Source organism: Quercus suber, unplaced genomic scaffold (assembly GCF_002906115.3).
Source record: "Quercus suber isolate HL8 unplaced genomic scaffold, Cork oak 2.0 scaffold_643, whole genome shotgun sequence".
In the NCBI taxonomy this organism is placed as follows: domain Eukaryota; kingdom Viridiplantae; phylum Streptophyta; class Magnoliopsida; order Fagales; family Fagaceae; genus Quercus; species Quercus suber.
Window position 1 is genome coordinate 404,875 of NW_027070084.1, and position 17,685 is coordinate 422,559.

General features: G+C 34.8%; 1 protein-coding gene across 1 annotated transcript; it reads left to right on the forward strand.

Moving 5' to 3' along the window:
- Positions 1–1,328: 1,328 nt before the first annotated feature.
- On the forward strand, positions 1,329–7,354 carry LOC112004374 (amino acid permease 6). The gene is made up of 7 exons (XM_024036609.2): positions 1,329–1,653; positions 1,989–2,222; positions 2,528–2,621; positions 2,729–2,943; positions 3,052–3,194; positions 6,354–6,581; positions 6,750–7,354. Exons 1-7 carry the CDS (start codon positions 1,542–1,544, stop codon positions 7,170–7,172), a joined length of 1,449 nt encoding a protein of 482 aa, XP_023892377.2. The 5' UTR covers positions 1,329–1,541; the 3' UTR covers positions 7,173–7,354.
- The last annotated feature ends 10,331 nt before the right edge of the window (positions 7,355–17,685 follow it).

The window sequence follows — 17,685 nt, forward strand, 5'->3', positions numbered from 1 at the left end:
TAGCTCTTCGGATTTTCAGATTTTACGTGTAAATTTATGTTGGCTTGTGTTTGAAAGTTGTGATTCATTGTTGTCAATCCAATACTTAACCTAGCTCTTTCACTCATACTCTACAAATTTATTGTTTTGGGCTTGGGCCACAAATCCTAACCCTACATAAGGTAAAGTGATTATGGACAATATTTGAAAGATTAGAAAACATTTTATAGTTTAGAAGAAAAATGGATAAGTTTCATTTTTTGAACCATAAATATGAGGCATGTTTAATATTTGTCGGTCAATTTTTAAATGTTCAATTTTGGTCCTTTAAATGTTTAAAATGTATCAATTTAGTATTTTAATCTATTTTGTCTTCATTCATCATTGGAGTGACCTCAAGATGGCCGTGTCTATAATCCTAATATTAGGAGAGAATATAAATTAAAGAAGAATAAATAAAGGAGAGAAAAGAGAATGAAAAAAAAAAATTTAAGAAATTTTTGTTTAATTTTGTTTTAAATATTAATTATTTTTTATGTAAGCAATGATAGAATATTAGATATCTTATTTAAGGACAAAAGACTTTCCTAATTAAACTATAACTAAAACACATATATTTTGTCATTTTATAATTGTCATGAAGGTCATTGAAATTTTAAAAATTATATTGCAACATTACATGTAATTGAAATTAGAGTATAAGCACTAATTCTCCTATTAACTCATTGGATTTGATCCTGTACCAAGTAGCAGAGTTTATGTGATGTGTAATAAGATTTTTTGATCAAAAAGAATTGTAAGCCAAATTATTGTGCTTATAATTGGGTCGACTCCTCCCCATCGAAGGGTTGGTGATGGTGAGACCCTTTGTGGCCTTGTAGGTGGGAGTGGAAGTGGAAGTGGAAGTGAGACTCACACTTTGTAACTGGTAAGACGGGCATGCAGAGAGGGAGAGTCCGCCGCCGGAGACCTAATAATTTCCCAAGATATATAGAGTGGTGGAGTTTTTGATAGCCACTCAAGACCAAAAAGGGACCGACCAATTAAAAAAAGTGAGTGTGAGAGCACAATTCAGGGGACTTCTCTCTAACTTTCAATTTTCACAATCAATGGGTGCCACTAGCTAGAAATGTCCAAATGGATGGACCAAAACTTAGAACACAAAGGTGGGGACCGCTTTGAGGGATTGAAAAGACCAACAATCCACCACCATCAATGGTCCAGATTTCTATCAATAATGCCACTCCCAATAAGCCTATTAGCTTAAGTCAACAACTCTCAATTACTACCACACGCGCCTTTCATTTTTTTAATCTCAGGTCTCTCCCTCTTTATCTTTTTGTTCGTCTTACTCACACTTCTTTAGACTTCTGGTCAATACAATTCTGCCATTTGGTTTCTCATACTAGTCTCCATCATTACCTCACTTTTTTCCCTTTCAAATATCACCTCCTCCTCGGTTTGCACTCATTCAAATTTTCTATATCTGTTAACCAAACTAGCTGAGAAACGCATACACGCTTTCAACTAGAGAGAAAGAGTGAGACTCTAGCTAGCTAGAGATGGCAAGGGAGATGCAGAAAAACAGCATGTTTATAGAACATGGACCAGAAGCTTTTGACAACGGTGATATTAGGAAGAACGTCGACGATGATGGCCGAGAGAAAAGAACTGGTAATGAACTTTTTTACATATAATTTTAGCATTTGCAGTTAAGTAGCTTAAAGCTCTCATCAAGAGCCATGTAAAACTCATTAGTGTTGCATAGTTCTTCCATGCATAGAGAAAATCTACTTGAGAGCTCATTGATTAAGTTTTAGCATATGTGTTGAGAGCTCTCTGGAAGAGTCTTGTAATTCGGTGATACTGTTCTATTACTCTGTAGAGTCGAGGAGAGTTTGAGTTTGAATTCTCTTCCTTAATTGTAAACAAAAAAATAACCGAGAGCTCTCTTTCTTTTGTTTAATAACTGTTCTGATATATTTTTGATTGATATGTTTTTGATAAAGGGACATGGTTAACTGCAAGTGCCCACATCATAACCGCAGTGATTGGGTCAGGAGTGTTATCTTTGGCTTGGGCAATAGCACAATTGGGTTGGGTGGCTGGACCAGCGGTTCTCATGGCCTTCTCTTTCATAACCTATTTCACTTCCACTCTTCTTGCGGATTGTTACAGAGCTCCAGACCCTGTCACCGGAAAGAGAAACTACACCTACATGGATGTTGTCAGAGCTTATTTAGGTATACAACTCTCAACTATAACAATAATTGCACTAGTTCCTCAAAAAAAAAAAAACAACAATTGCACTAGTCTAGCCAAATGAGTCCAAATAATTTAATAGTCATGAGAGAGTCCGAAGATTTGGACTCCAAAGACTTTCTAGCCAAATACTACCAAACATCGTTTATCTTTTTCTGACTCAATTAATAATTTAATAGTCATGAGAGAGTTCGAAGAACACATTGTTTATCGAAAAGAAAGTCTCTTCCCTATGCAAAAAAAGCTTACAGTAATATTAATGGCTTTAGGCTTTTTGTTCTGGTAGGAGGTAGGAAGGTCCAGCTGTGTGGATTAGCTCAGTATGGGAATCTTATTGGCGTCACTATCGGCTACACTATCACCGCATCTATTAGCATGGTGTAAGTTTTTGACGTACTTTTCAGACTTTTGACTGTTCATATATATTGCACTTTGTGGTAAAAGATTTTCTTACTCCTTTTTAACCTTTTTACTACTTCGTAATCAGTGCTGTTAAGAGGTCAAACTGTTTCCACAAATACGGACACCATGTGAAGTGCAACACGTCAAACTACCCTTTCATGGTCATCTTTGCTTGCATCCAAATCGTGCTCAGCCAAATACCAGACTTTCACAAGCTCTCATGGCTCTCAATCCTTGCAGCTATAATGTCTTTTGCTTATTCTTCCATAGGCCTGGGCCTCTCCGTAGCAAAAGCTGCTGGTGAGTGATTAATTTTAACGATTAGTTTTGCTAAAATTAACGATTAGTTTAAACATAAATTACTCATGGTGACTAATTATGTCGGTTACCATGATTAAAAAAATGAAGGTGGAGGACCAGTTCGGACAAGCTTAACGGGTGTCACAGTTGGTGTTGACGTGTCAGGCTCTGAGAAAGTTTGGAGGACCTTCCAAGCAATCGGTGACATCGCTTTTGCTTATGCCTACTCCACCGTCCTCATCGAGATACAGGCAAGTGATTACTCTTCTTCTTCATGTAAATTAAAGCAGCTCCTACTACTTATAAAGTAGATCACATAAGATGGGAAAGGTGTTTTAGAGCAGGTTCTACTTATAAAGTAGATCACATAAAATATCACTAAATTATATATATATATATATATATATATGAAGAATCAAACAATATTCCCACCGGAAAATAAGACTCTTGTCGTATATAGTATATAATATTAGCTAAAAGCTGTTTCACACAAATCTGTACACACCACAAAAAAACAACCTAAATTATGAGTCAAACTTGGGCATGTATACATACGTAATAGTATTATATTAGGAAATGTTAATAAGCACCGCTTCTTTAAGTTTTTGTAGGATTCAGCTTATAAAAATTTTTTACATAGTGATGAACAGACTAAAAAGATATTACTATCACAAATTATTTTATAATATTTTTACAAACGGCTAATATGGTTAACTTTTTATTAGTTTTTATTTAAGCTCACCATTAATATTACTTTTTTATTTACTAATAATCGCTCACTATATTAGCAGTTTGTAAAATTTTTTGTAAAATAATTTATATCTCTAACATTATTCGACTAAAAATACTATTAAAATGACAAGTTGAAGTCAAACAATTAGTTCTATTTACACCAACCTTATATTATTATTGGAAAAAATGATAAAACAATAAACGTTATTGACAGTTTTTATATTTTTTTTAAAAGTGATGTCAAAACTTTTTTGTTATAGTTTATTAATAATTAGTCTAAAAACATCTGATAATATAATTCTTTGTTTATTTATATTATTCGTAGTATACTATTATGAAGGCGTACGTATGGGGCATGATGGTCATGCATGCATGCATGGCGGATGTCTGGAGCAATAAGGAATCTAAATTAATAAAGTACATGCTTGGAAGTTAAAACGCGTGCCTCATTATGTGTCGGCATGCATGTCAAACTTCAAGCTTACTTTGCCAGGTGTCATTTTGATAAAAACTGTTTGTATTTATTACCGAAAGGAATTATTGTTGTTTTTTTTTTTTTTTGATAATCAATTATTGTTGTAATACTAGGAGGAGAAAGTATATATATAATAGTAAGTAATAATAAATTATTAATAATAAGAATAACACTGCTAAATAATTAATCAACATGCTGTTTGACAAGTCAAGAGTCTTATAGCTAAATTAATATTTCGTTATATATAAATATTTGAGGATTTAAGAAGAAAAAAATTTGAAATGCAGAATTAGTAGTATATTATAATTATCTCAAAAATAAAAATAAAAAGATACCAATTGTTGCCAAAAAAAAAAAATGAAAAGTAATATCACACTTTTGTTTGGTTGAAGCTATGACGGAAAGAAAAGAAAGGGGATAATTAAAAACTAAAAAGTAAAAAGTGTGGGAAAAAGAAGTTTTTATTGTATTTAAATGGAAAGAAATAGCGAAAAGAAAAGGGAATAGAATAATCTCCCTTTCCTCTCGAAAGAGTAAAATCCTATGCCCCTCCTCCCAAATTGGGAGGAAAAAGAGAGAACGGAAAGAGAGAATCGTTTTAAAAATAAAAAATAAAAATTCGGTCACAGTCATATAAATATCATTTCCTTAACACTTTTTCATTGGTTAATTACCAAACACTATTAAGAGATGGATGTTTTTTCTCATCTAATTCATCCATTCTTCTTCCCCTCTCTCCTTTCATTTTGCTAACACGTAGTGTAATTTACATTACTTTGATGTAACATCATTTCATTGTTATCATTATTAGCTCAGTTATTAATTATAGCTATAGTTACCAATTCTCCAAGTAAATATAAAAATAAAACAATTTTGATCTTATTTTGCGTGCTAGTTGCCTCCTGAACTTTGATTAGGTCCACTTGCTTATACTGTCATGACTCATGATATTACAATGGACTACCTCTTTTGGAACCGGTCACTGTAAGACTCAGATCTGAGTACTGAGTAGACTCGAAAAGCTAGAAATCTAATGTGACAGCATGTGATTTATACGTGTAAGAATGAAGAAATGTCTCAATCCCTCACCTATTTTGCCATATATATTTACCAAATTGTTTATGTTTTGCAAAAAAAAATTATATATATATATATATATATGTATCTCTACTGAACCTTTTATGTTATCAACAAACGTTGCTCAGTGTCTAATTCTCTCAATTCCCTATTTATCAAAATTTTTTTTAAAAAAAATCGTTTTTTAAGATTGAAATCAACAGCTTGTTACAAAACAAGTTTGTACCTTGTTCATTACACAATACATGTGAACATATTCCAAAGAAAAGATTAGGGTTTTTTTAGTGGGGGGCCAGTTTCTTGTCGTAGTTGATAATTTTGAAAGAGAAAAAGATTCCTGGTGGACCATCCAATTGGGCGGACCATAAATTCTAAATTGTAGGCCATTGAATTTCTTGGTCTTTTTTTCAGAAAGAGATGGAACTCCTTTCATTGTTCTTCATCCTTTTGAAGTGCTTTATCTGTTTTTCAACAGTTGGGTTTGGTAGAGACTGGAGAGGGCTGGAGAAGTTGGGAAGAATAAAATAAAAAATATAGGAAAGACAGTATTTTTTGTAAGAAGAGAAAAGAGGGAAGAAAATTCTTCCCCCAGACACATTTTTTCAACCCTCCTAAATTGGAAAATTTGGGAGATAAAAAGATTCGAATGTCACATCCAGCTCTATAGAGTAGACGATTCGTCACGTCTCAAGCCAAGGATGTCACTTTTATCCGATCGTTTTCCGTGGTGCCTTTCAAGTTTTAACTTGTTCCAAACAATCAAAAATGCAAATACGATTTTATATTGTGCGCATGCTACCGTCGGTGAAAATGAAATCTCTTCTGCTTCTAGGTGTCAGCTATGATGCTAACTAGATTCGAGTGGGAGTCTAGTGGTCAATCGCCTTGCCGTAGCGCTTGGATTTGAGTCGTGCGAGAAGTATTAGTATTAGGATTGGTGAAGTCATTTAGGACAGGGATTTAACTCGTCATAGTAGAAAGTGACTTAACTTATTATAGCATAAAAAATTAAAAAGCTATGGCGCTAGTGTTTTATTTATTAAAAAATAATAATTGGGATTTTGATCTAATAAGCTGACTCAACCTTGAGCTAACTATTGAAAGTTGAAACCCAAATGAACTCCAGGACACACTGAAATCAAGCCCAGCAGAGAACAAAGTCATGAAGAGGGCAAGTTTTGTTGGTGTCTCAACCACCACTATGTTCTATGTTCTATGCGGGTGCGTTGGTTATGCAGCATTTGGAAATGATGCACCAGGAAATTTCCTTACTGGGTTTGGATTCTATGAACCATTTTGGCTCATCGACTTGGCTAATGTTTGCATTGCCATCCATCTTATTGGTGCTTATCAGGTAAACATTCTCATTTTTTCCCCTCCATATATTCTTATATTTGGTTTGATCATTCTGTGTTGAGTAATGTCACGACACAACATGACACAACTTTTATTATGTACCAATCACGTCAAGCATGTATTGATTCGGTTTCACGAAGTTCTAACATTATTTTCGCACAAACAGGTTTTCTGCCAGCCCATTTTTGGGTTTGTAGAGAAGTGGTGTGCTAGACATTGGCCTGACAACAAGTTCATCACAAGTGAGCATGCTCTTAACATACCATGTTATGGTTTGTATTACATCAACTCCTTCAGGCTGGTGTGGAGGACAGTATACGTTATAGTCACGGCAGTGATAGCCATGATATTTCCTTTCTTTAATGACTTCGTGGGTCTGCTTGGGGCAGCATCTTTTTGGCCATTAACTGTGTACTTTCCCATTGAGATGTACATTGCACAGTCAAAATTGCCCAAGTTTTCTTTCACCTGGACTTGGCTAAAGATATTGAGCTGGGCTTGCTTGGTTATCTCAATAGTTGCCGCCGCTGGATCTATTCAAGGCCTGGCCCAAGATGTCAAAACATATAAGCCCTTCAAAACTCAATAAACTACGTTCAAGACCTGGTTTCAATTTCCAAGCAGTCTGTAATATATAAGAATTAGCGGGTATTCTGGAATATCCTTCTTTCAGTTTTCTATATCAAACTGCTGTTCAAAGTACTATTTGTATCACGATGAAAAAAAAAAGGAAGCAAAAAAAGTTGAAGCCTTTGGTACCTTTTGCTTTTATTTTGGCATCTACCCACCATATCTTAAAGCAAAGCATCAATACCATTCCTCAGTCTCACACGAGATGGTATTACATGTATCTAATGCATGTATCTTTCCTCTCACGTAAAGGTAGATTGTATGGTGAACCGAGGAAACCCATAAGACAATTAACTTATTTTTTTTTAATTTTAAATTCGATAGTTGGGAGAGTAAAGATTGAAACCTTGAATGTCTTTATTATAAAGAATATAAAGTGTCAATTGAGTTATGAAACTCTTGGCAAAGCAGACCACACTTTGAAAACTCAACAAACTAAGTTCAAGACCTAATTCCAATTTCCAAACACTGTAATATACTAGTTAGGGCAACACGTGCAAGGCACGTGCTAGCCATAAAAAAAAGTAGTGATTATGATCAATTCTAAATTTTATTTGTATCACAAAATAAATATATAAATCATTTTATTTTTAAAATACATAGAGATTTACATTAATCAAAAGAGACATTAATTTTAAGAATTTTGATAATTATGTCATAAAAAATTAATCTCATTCGTATAAGACCGTGATGGATCCCAATCCAATATTTTATTATTTTATTTTGACCTATAACTTACATCTCAATAGTTGTGAATATATTGTAATAACAACAATATGTCACAACATTTTAGTTGTGCTAGATCTCGGTATGATATTTTATTATTTTATTTTATTGTATTTTGACCCATAAGGAATTGACACATGCGTCACAACATTTTCACAATATCTCTATGTATATATTGTACTTAATTACAATGTAAATTTATATTGTAGACACAAAAAAATTGGCAAATTTTGTACACATTTACAAAATTTGTACAATATTTACCATTTTTTGTGCCAATGTGTATAATGTTAACCACTTTTGTGTATTTACAATGTAAACTTGCATTGTAAGTACAAAGTAAACATATGAAGATCTTAAAAAAAAAAAAAAACAAAAAACAAAAAACAAAACAAAAACAAAGCTCAAACCAACTAGCATACTAGAAGGAAAAAAAAAAGAAAAAGGGAAAAAAAAAAACAAAACAAAACAAAAAGTGCACCTCACTAATTGAATAAACCAAAAAAATACTATTCATGAGCCTTTAGCTCTTTTTATATAGTTAAATAGAATATGCCAGCTTACATAAATATTTAAAAGGGGAAAAAAAAAACACAAACTGATAACTGGAAAAAAAAAAAAAAAAAAAATTAGGCATTGTAGAAATTAATGTTAAAATGTTGTAGACTTAGCATTTTTTTATTTGATTTATAAAAAACTGAAATCTCAACAATTATGAAAATATTGTGATAACAATAAGTGTTGTAACATTTTCTCAAAACATTTATTTTTAATTGTGATTGGTCACAGTCTCATATTTTATTATTTTATTTCAACTTGTAAGAAATTGACACGTCAATAATTGTGAAAATATTGGAAAATTTGTTGTGTCAGTATAACAATATATATACCAGCTTACATAAATATTTAAAAGGAAAAAAAAAACACAATAAGTATTATAACATTTTTTTCAAAACATTTATTTTTAGTTGTGGTTGGTTACATTCTTATATTTTATTATTTTATTTCGACTTGTAAGAAATTAATACCTCAATAATTGTAAAAATATTGTAAAATTTGTTGTGTCAGTATAACAATATATATACCAGCTTACATAAATATTTAAAAAAAAAAAAACTAATTATTGAAAAAAAAAAAAAAAAAAACACTTTAGGCACTGTAGCTACAGTACCAGTTAACTAAACCAAAGTACTGTACACGCATTGTCGATAAAACAAAAGCACTGTACAATAAGTGTTGTAACATTTTCTCAAAACATTTATTTTTAGTTGTGGTTGGTCACAATCTCATATTTTATTATTTTATTTCGACTTGTAAAAAATTGACACGACAATAATTGTGAAATTTATTGTGCCAGTATAACAATATATATACCAACTTACATAAATATTTAAAAGGAAAAAAAAAAAACACAAACCAATTACTAAAAAAAAAAAAAAAACTTTAACTACGGTTCAAAACATGGGGAAAAAAAAAAATGCAGTGGCTCATGAAACCAAATGTACAGTGCAAAAGCATTGTATGTGCATTTGCGCTTTTATACATAAGACAAGTATTACAACATTTTCACAAAACATTTATTTTCAGTTGTAGTTAGTCACAGAGGACTAAAAAAAAAAATGTTGCAGCAACTGTAGCTACAGTGCCACTTGAAAAAACCAAAGTGCCACTGTAGAAACTGTTCAAAACTTGGGGAAAAAAAATAGCTCACTACACCAAAAGGGCACTGTAGAGGCATTGCCTCTTCTTATATATATAATAAAAAAAAAAGAGCACAAATTGGTGATTGAAAAAAAAAGTACATATTGAACAAACTAAAAATACTGTAGTTTTTACACATTCACCTAACAAGTATCGTAACATTTTCACAAAACATTTATTTTCAGTTGTGTTTAGTCATAGTTTCATATTTTATTATTTTATTTTGACTTATAAGAAATTGACACCTCAATAATTGTGAAAATATTATGAAATTTGTTGTGTCTGTATAACAATATATATAAAAGAAAAAAAAAATACAAACGAAAGACCCAAAAAAAAAAAAAAGGTAACTATTGTAGCTACAATGCCGACTAGTGCTATAATTACTGTTCAAAACTTAAAAAAAAAAAAGAAAAAAAAGAAAAAAAAAAGAAAAAGTGCCTAACCAAAATTGCACTATAGATGAATAGTGCAATACATTAAATGCACAGTACCAAAACACTGTAGCAGCATAGCCACTTTTTATATAGTTAATAGATAAGACTTAACGAGTACTTTGAAATATCTTTTTTTTAGTGTTTTATATCAAATTACTATTTGTATCAGGATGGAAAAAAAAAGTTAAACCTTTGATACCTTTAGCTTTTATTTTGGCAACTACCCACCATATCTTAAAGCAAAAGCATCAAACAAAGCGTCAAGTTGGGTTGAATAACTTGAGTTGGATTGGTGGGTTTGATACCCGCCCCTAAATATTCCTACCCTAAATGACATCATTTTGTTTAAAATTTTTAATTTGAGGGACCAAAATAATAACATATTGAAAGTTTATAGGACTAATTATAAAATTTGAAACCTTTTTTATTTGTGAGTAAAACGAGATATATATCTTGAAACTTGAATTACTAAAATGGTAGTAATTTGAAAATTTAGAGGATTGGTTAAAATGTATTTTAGCCTCTCTTTTTTTTTAATTTAAAAATTAATTTTTTTTATTAGTCTTGGTTTTCTTTTCAATGAAAAGAATATATATATATATATCATTCATTTGGATTGCTAACAAATAACTAATGTGTTGGTTGGTTGATTAGTGGATGCCACCACTTTCTTCCCTGCATAAGTTACACGGTGAGATAAATGCCAAGAACATTTACATCAAAGATGTCAAACCTATAATTTTTCAATACCTAGATGGTAAAGACAAAAAGGTTATTTAAATGAGAGAGAATAAGGAAGTAATATTTAAATAGAGTGGTAAAATAATAGAGTATTTGATGTTAAAATTAAATGTATTATAAAATGAGGTGATAAAATAAATAAAATAGTATTTTAAGTTATTAAAAGCTAAATTTTTTAGATGAATACTCTAAACATGTTCTATCAGAGAAGTTGAAAACTTGAAATCGGCCGTGGAAGTAGCTTAAGCAGAAAATGGCAAAGAGATAATTGGATCAATGTGGGAAGGATTTTTTTTTTTTTAAATAGTATAGTTTAGGAAAATTTAGATGCTGATTGATAAATGGGATAGAATTTGATTGATTTTATGCAACGTGGAAAATTGGATGAATTTAATAGAGATCAAACTCGAAAAATAAAGGTACAATGATTGATGATATTTTTGACGGCCGACTTTCAATAGTCCCTAATAGTTTGTCAGAAGCATCAGACATAATAGTTTGTCAGGATCGCTAAAAATTATGAAAAATAAATAGGAAGAGGATGGTCCATTTTTATTTTTTATTTTTGGGTAGAAGAGGATGGTCCATTGGGCAATTATGCAGTCATTTTATTGAACGGATGAAATGTATGTCTCCTACAAAAAACAAAAACAAAAACAAAAGTACCATTAATCTAGATCCTTCAAATTTGCGCTCTTTCAGGTCTAGGCTCCCACCTAACCTTCCACTGATTAAGAATACAAGCCCTCAGTCTCACTCTCAAGACTCATCTCTGATTCTCAATCTCACTCTCTCACAAAAAAAGATTTTCTTTTCAAGATCTCACGAAATTCCTAATACCTAAGTTAGTCAGTCTCCTTTTCATCTTTGTTCTCCACCATGGCTCTACCACTATGTAACCGAACAAATCGCATCGAGCCACTAAGATTTAACTGCACCTTGTGTAGACTAGGTTTTACCTTTCAAAAGTGAAGTGCGGTCAAATATAGGGTGAAACTGCACCCTATAGGCGTGGTGCAAAAAACCTCTCCAAAGCCGACCGCACCAAACCGTGTCCACCCCTAATTTAGGCTAGTATATGTTTTTAGAGCACCAAAATAAGTGTACTTCCCTCGATCCCCCCCCACACACACACACACTTAATAGACATACTTAGGGTCTGTTTGGATATCGCTTATTTTGCTAAAAATTGAATACATTATAGAAAAATAATTTTTAAATGGTGGATAGTGTCGTGGGACCCATTTTTAATTTTTTTTCCTGAATAAAGTACTTGTGGGTCCCGTGAATAGTGCATGGACCCACTGAACAGTGCATATTGTCTCCTGAAATGCGTGCATCAAAAGAAAAAAAGAAAAGGAAAACGCAAACACAGTAGACGAAACACAATCCAAATGCACAATTAGTGTGCGTTTGAGTTATGATTAAAAATTAAAATTATTTCACTATTCAACTTATTTTTGCTATTATTCATAGGCTCCACTGCACTTTTTGGCACTATTCATGAGCCTCATTGTACTATTTCAATTAACTTTTATCTTTATTTACAGTATTAATAATTTTTCAATTTTAGCAAAATAAGCGATATTCAACACACCCTTAGTAGTTAGAGAGAGTGGAATAATATGGCTAAATATTAGGATACGACTTTCTTTTATATATATTATAAGGCCAAATAATTTGACAACCCCAGGCCACTCCATAATAAGCCCAAGGCCCACGCCGAGGAGGAAGGAATGTCTGATGACGAATAAAGAAAGCTCAAAGTGCCGAGGAGCATAGCCGAGGATAATCCTGTTCTTGGTAAACCAAGATCGCCGAAGGGAAGAGTAGTACACCATCAAGGATAGCCTCCCAAAGCGTTCCAAAAAGAAGGACGAGTGTAATGGGCCAGCAATGGGAGCATGGTGGAGAAGCAGTTCAAGGAGAAACTATCACCTCCACATTAAATGCCCACAACTAACATCCTGGCCGCATTGATAAGGAAATGACTCCTGAATAGTGTCACCTCGGTTACCGCAACTCACAGAACGCCAGAGAGGGCATCTGATGGGACATGCACTCAAGTATAGGCTTGGGTGATCAACAAGTGGAATGTTAGGATCGTTTAAAGGGGACTATATAATAGGAGAAACCCACTATGGAGAAAAAGAGGAAAAAAGCATCATGGTGATCTCAAGAACTCTTACAATCATTGCCACCCAATATACACGAAAGTAGAACTCCTCGGATTGTGTCGAGGACAAGCTTTCTGCAATAAACTTAGCTCATTTCCATTTGATCAACATAAAAAGTCATTTTAAATTGTCATCCATGAACTCAAGTCCAGCTCTTTGGCCCGCTCTCTATAAATTCATTGTGCTGGGTCCACTGGGCCAAGATCTTATTCGATTTTGGGCTTAGTATGAAAATCGAGACCCTACAATTGGCGCCATCTGTGGGAAGAGCTTGTGGGATAGTAAGTGCAATGGTTAGTGAAGATGGGATTAGGCCCCCATTAGCAAGAGCCTTTAGGGAAAGCCGTCGTGGTCTATACCTCAAAGTGCAGGTTATACAGGGAGGATTGCTGAATAGGGCACAGTTCTAGGGGCTTCTGCCACAAGGTATGTGCCCCGTACCTCTGTCCAGGGTCTAGTCCTCGCGAATTTGGCGGCCAAGTTCGTTGGACCTCCATTAGAGGAAAGGGCAGTAACACAGAGCGATTCAAGGAGGCTTCGCGGCGGGGCTAGTTCTGGAAAGTATATGTTGATATCTTCTAACCTACTGAAGTGGTTAAACGGAACCTTAGCCATGACAGGTCCTCGGACCTCTGGCTTTGGGGGAATTAACACTCACTGGTAATCATCTAAGTGTTAAACAAACCAAGGTCTTGCATGGCTCCTCAAACCACGAACCTATGGGAAAACTAATAAATTTTGACGATTATCTAAGTGTTGGACAGAACCAAGGTCTTGCATGGTCCTCGGACTCAAACCTATGGGAAAACTAATAACTTTCAGCAACTACGTAAGGGTTAAACGGAATCAGGGCGTTGTACGGACCCTTAGACCACAGCCTTTAAAAAGATTAACTACTTCAAACATCTATATGAGTGATGCGTAGAATCTAAAAGGAGTCCGGCTCCTCAGATTGCCTACCCTTTCCCCACTCAACAAAGACATAGGCAAAGGTCTTGCATGATCCTCAGACATAAACTTATGGGGAAACCAACAACCCTTGACAATTGTCTAAGTGTTGGACAGAACCAAGGTCTTGCATGGTCCTTGGACACAAACCTATGGGGAAACTAATAACTTTCAGCAACTACCTAAGGGTTAAGCAGAATCAGGGCGTTGTACGAACCCTTGGACCACAGCCCTTGAGGAGATTAGCTACTTCAGACATCTATTTGAGTAATGCACAGAATCTAAAAGGAGTCCGGCTCCTCGGATCGCTTGCCCTTTCCCCATTTAACAAAGACGTGAGCAAAGGTCTTGCATGGTTCTCGGACCCAAACCTATGGAGAAACTAACAACTTTTGACAACTATCTAAGTGTCGGACAGGACCAAGGTCTTGCATGGTCCTCAGACTCAAACCTATGGGGAAACCAACAACTTTTGACAACTATTTAGGTGTTGAACAGAACCTAAGGCGTGCCTAGATCCTCGGACCAGACGCTTGGGGAAAATCGATGCCATGACGTCTTTATAAATGCCGAACAGAGCCTTAATGCACGGGGGTCCCCTCGGATGACCTACTTTAAAACCAACATCCTTTCATGGCTAACTTATTTAAGGTTAGCTGTTGGATGCTATTGTCGGTTTTGTTAAAGTCAGGGTGACAACTTTCTATTACCGACAACACCAGTTCCAAGCCCTATTGGAAGGAAAAATAACAACACACACACTAAATAATTACTACAGAGAAATGAAAAATTAAAATTCATGAAGTAAAAAGTGCACCCCTTTTTATTAGATAGAGGAAAGATACATCATACACCAAATGGCTTAGACAGGCTTGTTTTAAAGCCAACTATACAAAGAGAGGCTTAGACAGGCTTGTTTTAAAGCCAACTATGCAAAGAGAGGCTGAGGCAGGCTTGTTTTAAAGCCAATTATACAAAGAGAGGCTGAGGCAGGCTTGGTTTAAGGCTAACTCTAAGAAGAGAAAGCCCGTGGGAATGGTAGATTCGCCGTCTTGTCCCAGCGGTAACTGAGCCAGTATGGGTGGTACCGGTGATGAGAAAGAAGAAGAGGCGGAAGCGCCTGATGGCCCCATCCTAGGATGTTCCCTTGATTTTCTCCCAGCTTCATGATAATTAAGTATTGGAGACGGTAACACTCGGGCATCAATCATTCGATAATCTTGCAAACCTCCATCGATGTCCTGCCTTCAAGGTGAGACCCAAACTTTGTCTGGTGCGATCTATGCCTGCTTCGGTTCTTGGCTGAAGGAGGAGGGTCTTCTTTCTTGCTCAGTTGAAAGGTAGGAACACCTTTGGCCTTTGCTTCCTTTACCTCAATTGCGTTGTCCCGGATTTGGGCGGCATTCTTGGTTCCTAAAAGGGGCTTGGTTTCCTTGCCCTTGCCCTTATCAAGGGCCATCTCATTCACTGGACCGTGATCACGATCTTGGCAAGGTCCTTGGAAATACTTGGAGGGTTGAGAACTTAAAGTTCCTGCTGAACTTGAAGATTTGTAAATATGGAAGAATGATTCCCTCGGAGCGCCTTATATAGAAGGTGAAACCTAGTGGAAATTAATTTGCACGGAATCCAAAGAAGGAGTTACAAGCGAAATAACTCCTGCCCAATTTCCAAAGAAATCCTCAACCGTTAGATCTGCGTCGCTTCGTAAAGGTATTAATGAGGGCGCGCTCCGTATATCGAAGTGCCGGGAACGTGTCTTGGGCAGGTGAAAAGACTCAGGAGTTGACATAAGACAAGTGATAGGCTGTGACAAAGACCTGAGGACATCAAAATCTTTCTCTCTGTTCGAGGAGTTAGACAGCAAGATTTTGAGGGGCTATTATGGGGCCAAAGAATTTGGCAACCCTAGCCCACTCCATAATGAGCCTAAGGCCCACGCTGAGGAGGAAGGAATGTCTGAGAACGAACAAAGAAAGCTCAAAGTGCCGAGGAGTATAGCCGAGGATAATCCTGTCCTCAGTCAACCAAGATCGTCGAAGGGAAGAGCAGCACACCATCAAAGGCAGCCTCCTAAAGCATTTCAAAAAGAAGGACGAGTGCAATGGGCTAGCAATGGGAGTATGGTGGAGGAGCAGTTCAAGGAGAAACTGTCACCTCCACATTAAATGTCCACAACTAATGTCCTGGACGCATTGATGAGGAAATAACTCCTGAACAGTGCCACCTCGGTTATCGTAATTCATAGAACGCCAGAGAGGGCGTTTGATGGGACAGGCACTCAAGTATAGGCTTGGATGATCAACAAGTGGAAGGTCAGGATCGTTTAAAGAGGACTATATAATAGGAGAAATCCACCATGGAGAAGAGGAGGAAAAAAGCATCACAGCAATCTCAAGAACTCTCGCAACCATTGCCACCCAATATACACGAAAGTAGAGCTCCTCGGATTGTGCCGAGGACAAGCTTTCTACGATAAACTTAGCTCATTTTCGTTTGATCAACATAAAAATCCGTTTTAAACTGTTATCCATGCACTCAAGTCCAGCTCTTTGGCTTGCTTTCTACAAATTCATTGTGCTGGGTCCATTGGGCCAAGATCCCATTCGGTTTTGGGCTTAGTCTAAAAATCGAGACCCTACATATATAAGTATATATATATATATATATTTTTTTTTTATATAAAATTAGAGAATAACATCTTAGATATAATTTATAGGTATTGGTCACAAACAAAAACCTACGACTTAGAACATTCACAATAAACTCAACAAATTGCCCTTTTCTTCCCCATAATTTGGGTTAGCCAAATCTATCTTTCGTCTCCAACCAACTCGATAGTAGGTCAACCCCTTATTCAAAAGTTACGTTAACTCAATGACATTATCAAGTAGTTTAGTTCGTTGTGAATGCTCATTTAAGTATCAAATGAGACCTAAAAATCACTAGACTAATTGGGATTGTTTAGACTTTATTTGGAGACATATTACATTACATGACAAATCCAAATCAAGGCACATGAATTAACTTACATATTATCTCTCTTCCCCGTAATTTATTTATGTAGATAAAAATCGATTATCTGATTATCTAATTCTCTTTTGTAAATGTGAGTACACTCCATGAACAAGATCACTATTTTGAATGTTTTCTAAGGAATAAAATCTTTTTCCTTTCAAATTTATTCTCCAGTAATTTCCAAAGTTCCACTTCCAATATCATAATTAGAACTTTTATTATTATTATTTAATTATAGTAATGATGTAAAATTGCCCCTTAAGTCAACATAAATACTTAATGGTTACCGTACAAATTTTTGATCACTTAGGACAAATTGTAAATACTATGAATTTGATTTTAATTTTCAGGGAAAAAATGAAAAAGAAAAAGAAAACTAGAGAAACTCTACCAATGACTAAGCAAATAATATGATCGTTGGATTCAAGGGAGCCACAACTACGACATATGGAAACATAAATGAAAATATAGATAGAAGTTATCTCATAAATGATAAAACAATTATATGCAATATCCTCTAGCGACCAAGGTTTTCAAACCCGGACTATTCATTGAACCGTAAAAGAGAGAGGTTCAAGGGTTTTAAGGTCGAACTGAGGTCGAACCGGAGTCGAACCATGATGACGTCATAATTAATTTAATAATTATTTTAAATATATATAAAAATATTAAATTAATAAAAAAATAGAAAAATTAACTAAAATAGTCTAATTCATTTAGAGAA